Below are 7,790 nucleotides of genomic sequence, written 5' to 3' on the forward strand. Positions count from 1 at the left end.
TCATTAGGAAACATGAACAAAAGTGTTTACAGCAGTACTGTTTATAATGGCAAAAAAAAAAAAAAAAGAAAAAAAGAAAGAAATAACCCAAATGCTCCTCAAGGTAGAATTTATTAATAAGTTATGGTACATTCATAAAATAGAATACTACAAAGCAATGAAAATTAAACTACAGCTACTTACATCCACATGGATAAATCACAAAAACAATGCTAAACTGAAAAAACAAGCCAAGGAAGAGCACATCAAGAGTAATTACCTTTATATAAAGATTAAAAACAGGCAAAACTAAGCTATCTATTATTTAGGGACATGTTCCTAGGTGGCAAAAACAATAAAGAAAACTGAGAGAGTTATTAACACAAATTATGAACAGCAACTCCTTCTGGAGAGGAATGATTGGCATGCAATCCAGCAAGAATATATCCAGGGATTCTGGGGTATTTAAAGTACAAACACTTGGTCCATTAGTGGATATATGAATATGAATTATTTTTCCTTAAATTATACATATAGGTTTTCATATACTTTTTTGTATGTATGCTATTATTTTTAAAATAAAAGTAAAATCAAGACCTACAGAGCGTAATCATAGGATCAGGGAAGGGAGAGGGGGCCTCTGACAGAGACATTAGGTCAGTGGTAATGAAAATCACATCAGTGTATTTTTACCACATGAGACATTCAGAGAAAGAAAAGGTTTTTCATCATATTGTTTGGAAATAATTAAGTCAAACAATAAGTTTCACACACTATTAATAAACTATGTGGCCTTGAACAATTTACTTAATTTGGGTGAGCCAGATTCCTCATCTGCAAGATAATAGCACTGTGGCAAAGCATTTATTGCTATCAATAGGCTTTCCCCATGCTTTCCAATGTCTTTGCAGTTAGAGTGATCATATGCCTACTTATGGCCAATGAGCTTTGAGCAGAAGTGACATGGAACTTCCTGGACAAAAGGTTTAAGACTATATTTATCCTCCCTGTCGAGGTACTGTGGAAGCCACATGAGAAATAGAAACAGAGAATTGCTGCTTAGGGAGTTGCCCTCCCAGACCCATAGTAGACTTTGTGTGAGTGAGAAATAGAGTTCTATCTGTTAAGCTACTAAGATTTCTAGGTTCCTTTTTATCATAGCATAACCTAGCCTATACTAGCTGATATCAAAACCTTGTCTGGAAACCAGAAAACATGCTGTCCAAGTGGTCACTCACTACTCTCAAACTAGCTATTTTTGCAATTCTCCGGGTATCCTTCAATGAAATTAGCTGCATTATGTCTGACAATTTTTAACTTTGTTTTAATTTTAAATTTTGAAATAATTTTAGACTTACAAGAGTTATAAAGTTAGTACAAATAATTCCAATATAACCATCACACAGGTTTCCCAAATATTAATGGATAGCATATAGTATAATAATCAAAACCAGGAAATTCACATAGATAGAATATTTTTAAACTAGTCTATAGACCTTATTCAGATTTTACAAATTCTACCAATCCTGCCCTTTTTGGCAGACCAGGATCCCATTCAAAATTATATGTTGCCAGCACAGCAGTGTTTTGTAATTGTCCTTATAGAGATCTTTCATCTCTTTGTTGAGATGTATCCCTGGGGGTGTGTGTGTGTGTGTGTGTGTGTGTGTGTGTGTGTGTGTATGTGTCTATTCTAAATGGAATTGCATTCTTGATTTGATTCTCAGCTTGAACACTATTGGTGTATAGAAATGCTACCAATTTTTGTACAGTGATTTTGTGTCCTGAAACTTCACGGAAGTTGTTTATCAGTTCTAAGAGACTTTTGGCAGTCTCTAGGGTTTTCTAGGTCTAGAATCATATCATTAGCAAAGAGAGAGAGTTTGACTTCTTTTCCTATTTGGATACCTTTTATCTCTCTCTCTTGCCCGACTGCTCTGGCTAGGATTTCCAGTACTATGTTGAATAGGAGTGGTGAGAGTGGGTACCATTGTCTTGTTCCAGTTTTTAAGGGGAATGGTTCCAGCTTTTGCCCATTCAGTATGATGTTGGCTGTGGGTTTGTCATAGATGGCTCTTATTTTCAGGTATGTTCCTTTGATGCCTAGTTTGTTGAGTGTTTATCATGAAGGGATGTCTGATTTTATAAAAGTTTTTTCTGCATCTATTTAGATGATCATAGGACTTTGTTTTTAATTCGGTTTATGTGGTGAATCACATTTATTGATTTGCATATGTTGAACCAACTTTGCATCCCAGGAATAAAGCCTACAGAGGTGATACAAATGAATGAAAAAATATTCCATGATCATAAATTAGAAGACTCAATATTGTTAAAATGTCCATACTGTCCAAAGCAATGCACAGATTCAACAGTATTCCTATCAAACTACCAACATCATTTTTCACAGAATTTTTTAAAAAATGATTCTAAAATTTATATGGAATCAAAAAGGAGCCCAAATAGTCAAAGCAATCTTAAGCAAAAAGAGACATCGCATTATCCAACTTCAAACTATACTATAATGCAAGCTTGTCCAACCTGTGGCCCAGAATGGCTTTGAATGTGGTGAACACAAACTCATAAACTTCCTTAAAACATTATGAGATTTTTTTGGCAATGTTTTTAGTTCATCAGCTATCATTAATGTTATCATATTTTATGTATAGCCCACAACAATTCTTCTTCCAATGTGGCCTAGGGAAACCAAATATTGGACACTGCTTCTAAGGCTACAGTAACCAAAACAGCATCATATTGATACTAAAACAGACACATAAACCAATGGAACAGACTAAAGAACCCAGAAAATAAAGCCACACACCTACAACCATCTGAACTTTGACAAACGCAACAAAAATAGGCAATGGGAAAAGAACTCCTCATTCAATAAATGGTGCTGGGATACCTGTCTAGCCATATGCAGAAGAATGAAACTGGACCCCTACCTATCACCATATACAAAAATTAACTCAAGGTGAAGACTTAAATGTAAGACTTCCGACTATAAAAATCCTAGAAGAAAATCTAGGAAATACCTTTCTCAATACCAGCCTTGGCAAAAAAAAAAAAAAAAGAAAAGAAAATGTATGGCTAAGTCCTCAAAAGGAATTGCAACACAAACCAAAATTGATTTGGAACCTAATTAAACTAAAGAGCTTCTGCACTGCAAGAGAACCTATCGAGGGAATAAACAGACAATCTACGGAATGGGAGAAAATATTCACAAACTACGCATCTGACCAAAGTCTAATATCCAGAATCTATACATAACTTAAATAATTCAACAAGCAAAAAACAAATAACCCCATTAAAAAGTAGGCAAAGGACATGAACAAACACTTCTCAAAAAAAGACATACACATTGCCAACAAACATGCAAAACTGCTTCATATCACTAATCGTAAGAGAAATGCAAACCAAAACCACAATGAGATACTATCTCATATCAGTCAGAATGGCATTTTTTAAAAAGCCAAAAAATAACAGATGTTGACAAGGCTGTGGAGAAAAGCAACCTTGTTGGTGGAAATGTAAAATTAGTCCAGCCACTGTGAAGAACAGTTTGGAGATTTCTCAAAGAACTAAGAGTTGAACTACCATTCAACTCAGCAATCTTATTACTGGGTATATACCCAAAGAAAAATAAATTATTATACCAAAAAAACCCACGTAGCTGTATGTTCATTGCAGAGCTATTCAAAACAGCAAAAACATGGAATCAACCCAGTTGCCCATCAATGGGAGATTGGATAAAGAAAATGTGACACATATATACCATGAAATACTATGCAGCTATGAATGAAATAATATCCTTTGCAGCAACATGAATACAGCTGGAGGTCATTATCCTAACTGAATCAATGCAGGAACAAAAAACCAAATACCACATATTCTCACTTATAAGTGAGAGCTAAATATTGGGTACACATGGACATAAAGAAGGGAACAATAGACACTGGGGACTACTGGGGAGAGAGAGGGAGAAGGGCAAGCACTGGAAACTACCTGTTGGTACTATGCTTACTACCTGGGTGATGGGTTCAATCACACCCCAAACCTCAGCATCACACATAGACTTTTGTAACAGATCTGCATATGTACCCCGATTCTAAAATAAAAGTTGGAAAGGAGAAAAAAAAAAAACATGTGGCATTTGATTTCATATCACTTTTAGTGTGTAATAATTCCTTAGTCTTTGCTTTTCTTGACCTTGATATTTTTGAAGAGTACTGGTCAATTGTTTTGTAGAACATCGCTCAATTTGAGTTTGTCTAGTGTTTCCTCATGATTAAATTCAGGTTTTGTATTTTTGACAAGAATATCACAGAAGTGAGGCTATGTTCTTTTTTCTTTCTTTCTTTCTTTCTTTTTTTTTTTTTTTTTTGGAGACAGGGTCTCAGGGTCTCACTCTGTCGCCCAGGCTGGATTGTAGTGGTGCAATGTTGGCTCACTGCAACCTCCGCCTCCTGGGTTCAAGCAATTCTCCTACCTCAGCCTCCCAAGTAGCTGGGATTACAGGCGCATGCCACCATGCCTGGCTAATTTTTGTATTTCTAGTAGAGACAAGGTTTCACCATGTTGGTCAGGCTGGTCTCAAACTCCCGACCTCAGATGATGCACACACCTCGGCCTCCCAAAGTGCTGGGATTACAGGTGTGAGCCACCATGCCCAGCTGAGACTATGTTCTTTAAAGTGCATTATAACAGAAGGCATATGATGTGAATATGTCTAATTACTGGTGGTGTTACCTTTGATAATTTAAGGAGGTATGTCCCAGGTTCTTCCATCATAAAGTTACTCTTTTTATCTTTATAATTAATAAGTGTCTTATGGGGGGATACTTTAACAGTTTGTGAATATTCTGTTTACAGGATCATCATACTTTCACTGATTTTAGCATTCATGGATGATTCTTGCCTGAAATAATTGTTACTATGCCAAATGGTAATAATCCATTTTCCATTATTATTCTACATGTATTAGTTAGAATTCAACTGTAAGAAAGAGCTTTCCGCCCTACCAGGCGCCGCCCGCCCAGTGCGTGTCCGTAGACTGAGGCCCAGCCCCCTTCGCCTGTTTCTATCAGGAGCGCCTCCAGCATGTCTGACAAACTGCCCTACAAAGTCGCTGACATCGGACTGGCTGCCTGGGGACGCAAGGCCCTGGACATTGCTGAGAACGAGATGCCGGGCCTGATGCGTATGCGGGAGCAGTACTCGGCCTCCAAGCCACTGAAGGGCGCTCGTATCGCTGGCTGCCTGCACATGACAGTGGAGACGGCCGTCCTCATTGAGACCCTCGTCGCCCTGGGTGCTGAGGTGCAGTGGTCCAGCTGCAATATCTTCTCCACCCAGGACCATGCGGCAGCTGCCATTGCCAAGGCTGGCATTCCGGTGTATGCCTGGAAGGGCGAAACGGAAGAGGAGTACCTGTGGTGCATTGAGCAGACGCTGTACTTCAAGGACGGGCCCCTCAACATGATTCTGGATGACGGGGGCGACCTCACCAACCTCATCCACACCAAGTACCCGCAGCTCCTGTCAGGCATCCGAGGCGTCTCTGAGGAGACAACGACTGGGGTCCACAACCTCTACAAGATGATGGCCAATGGGATCCTCAAGGTGCCTGCCATCAATGTCAATGACTCCGTCACCAAGAGCAAGTTTGACAACCTCTATGGCTGCCGGGAGTCCCTCATAGATGGCATCAAGCGGGCCACAGATGTGATGATTGCCGGCAAGGTAGCGGTGGTAGCAGGCTATGGCGATGTGGGCAAGGGCTGTGCCCAGGCCCTGCGGGGTTTCGGGGCCCGTGTCATCATCACTGAGATTGACCCCATCAATGCACTGCAGGCTGCCATGGAAGGCTATGAGGTGACCACCATGGATGAGGCCTGTCAGGAGGGCAACATCTTTGTCACCACCACAGGCTGTGTTGACATCATCCTTGGCCGGCACTTTGAGCAGATGAAGGATGATGCCATTGTGTGTAACATTGGACACTTTGACGTGGAGATCGATGTCAAGTGGCTCAATGAGAACGCCGTGGAGAAGGTGAACATCAAGCCGCAGGTGGACCGGTACCGGCTGAAGAATGGGCGCCGCATCATCCTGCTGGCTGAGGGTCGGCTGGTCAACCTGGGTTGTGCCATGGGCCACCCCAGCTTCGTGATGAGTAACTCCTTCACCAACCAGGTGATGGCACAGATCGAGCTGTGGACCCATCCAGACAAGTACCCCGTTGGGGTTCACTTCCTGCCCAAGAAGCTGGATGAGGCAGTGGCTGAAGCCCACCTGGGCAAGCTGAATGTGAAGTTGACCAAGCTGACTGAGAAGCAAGCCCAGTACCTGGGCATGTCCCGTGATGGCCCCTTCAAGCCGGATCACTACCGCTACTGAGAGCCAGGTCTGCGCTTCACCCTCCAGCTGCTGTCCTTGCCCAGGCCCCGCCTCTCCTCCCTAAGAGCTAATGGCACCAACTTTGTGACTGGTTTGTCAGTGTCCCCCATCGACTCTCTGGGGCCGATCGCTCAGTTTTTGGCCTCTGCTGCAGCCATCATACTGTTCCAAATGTGGCAGCAGGAACAGAGGCCTCTCCTCAAGCCTCAGTCATGATGGAGGTCCCAGCCACAGGGAACTATGAACTCAGTGGTCTTGGAACAGCGCACTAAGTCAGTCCTTCCTTAACCTCGAAGTCAGTAGTGGAGTCACAAAACCCATGTGTTTTGCCATCTAGGCCTTCACCTGGTCTGTGGACTTATACCTGTGTGCTTGGTTTACAGATCCAGTGGTTCCTCAGCCCACGACAGATGAGAAGGGGGTATATTGAAGGGCAAAGAGGAACTGTTGTTTGAATTTTCCTGAGAGTCTGGCTTAGTGCTGGGTCTTAAACCTCATAACAATGAGGTTAGTACTTTTAGTCCCTGTTTTACAGGGGTTAGAATAGACTGGTAAGGGGCAACTGAGAAAGAATAGAGAAGTGACAGCCAGAGGTTGAGAGGGGCCAGAAAAACACGAATGAATGCAGGCAGATTTCGTGAAATCTGCCACCACTTTATAACTAGATGGTTCCTATCACAACCCTGGGTCAAAAAGAGAATAATTTGACCTATAATGTTAAAAGAAAGCAGGAAGGTGGGTAAATAAAAATCTTGGTGTCTAAAAAAAAAAAAAAAAAAAAAAAAAAAAAAAAAAAAAAAAAGAAAGAGCTTTCCATTCTTCCCTATTTATTTATATATTCAATTATTTATTTATATTGGTATGGACTCATGTGTATTTATTTTATTCTATGGGCTATAACCCATTATTGTCATCATTTAATTTGTTGCACATATTATCCTAGATTTGGCCAGTGTAAGGTCCTTAAAGTTGTCTCTTGTGTCCTTTGATATATTCCCATTTTATTTAAGCAGTTTCTTATTTTCTGGCACCACAAGATGTTCTAGGCTTCTCCTCCTACTTTCCCTGTCATAGTCCTGGAATCAACCATGTGTGCATAGAGCCCTAGGTCTTTTCACTGAAGAATGGTATTTAGAAACCAAGATGTAGGCACTAACACTGCCTGACAACTTTCTATGCCTTGGCATTTGGGAATTTCCCAAATCTCTGCCTGCACTGATTATTGTGATTTTCCTACATTATTAATTTACATCTTATTTTCTGTTTACTGTTGCAGCTCCTCTGTTTATATTAAAGCCCAATCAAGAAGTCCTAGCTGGCATTAAATTCAGTACACGGGCTTATTTTGTTTAGTCATTAACATTTTTTAAATTGGTAGATTTCACATGAAACAAATCCTAGCTTCTCTT

At 40.7% G+C, this 7,790-nt stretch overlaps 1 protein-coding gene across 1 annotated transcript; it reads left to right on the forward strand.

The window, feature by feature from the left end:
• Window positions 1–4,996: 4,996 nt before the first annotated feature.
• LOC135969674 (adenosylhomocysteinase-like) lies at window positions 4,997–7,187 on the forward strand. The gene has a single exon (XM_065540209.2). It carries the CDS (start codon window positions 5,083–5,085, stop codon window positions 6,379–6,381), a length of 1,299 nt encoding a protein of 432 aa, XP_065396281.1. The 5' UTR covers window positions 4,997–5,082; the 3' UTR covers window positions 6,382–7,187.
• The last annotated feature ends 603 nt before the right edge of the window (window positions 7,188–7,790 follow it).

Source organism: Macaca fascicularis, chromosome 2 (assembly GCF_037993035.2).
Source record: "Macaca fascicularis isolate 582-1 chromosome 2, T2T-MFA8v1.1".
NCBI lineage: Eukaryota > Metazoa > Chordata > Mammalia > Primates > Cercopithecidae > Macaca > Macaca fascicularis.

Bases quoted from the DNA above. Each gene is read 5' to 3' on its own strand.
- LOC135969674 (XM_065540209.2), top strand. From the start codon at position 5,083: ATGTCTGACAAACTGCCCTACAAAGTCGCTGACATCGGACTGGCTGCC.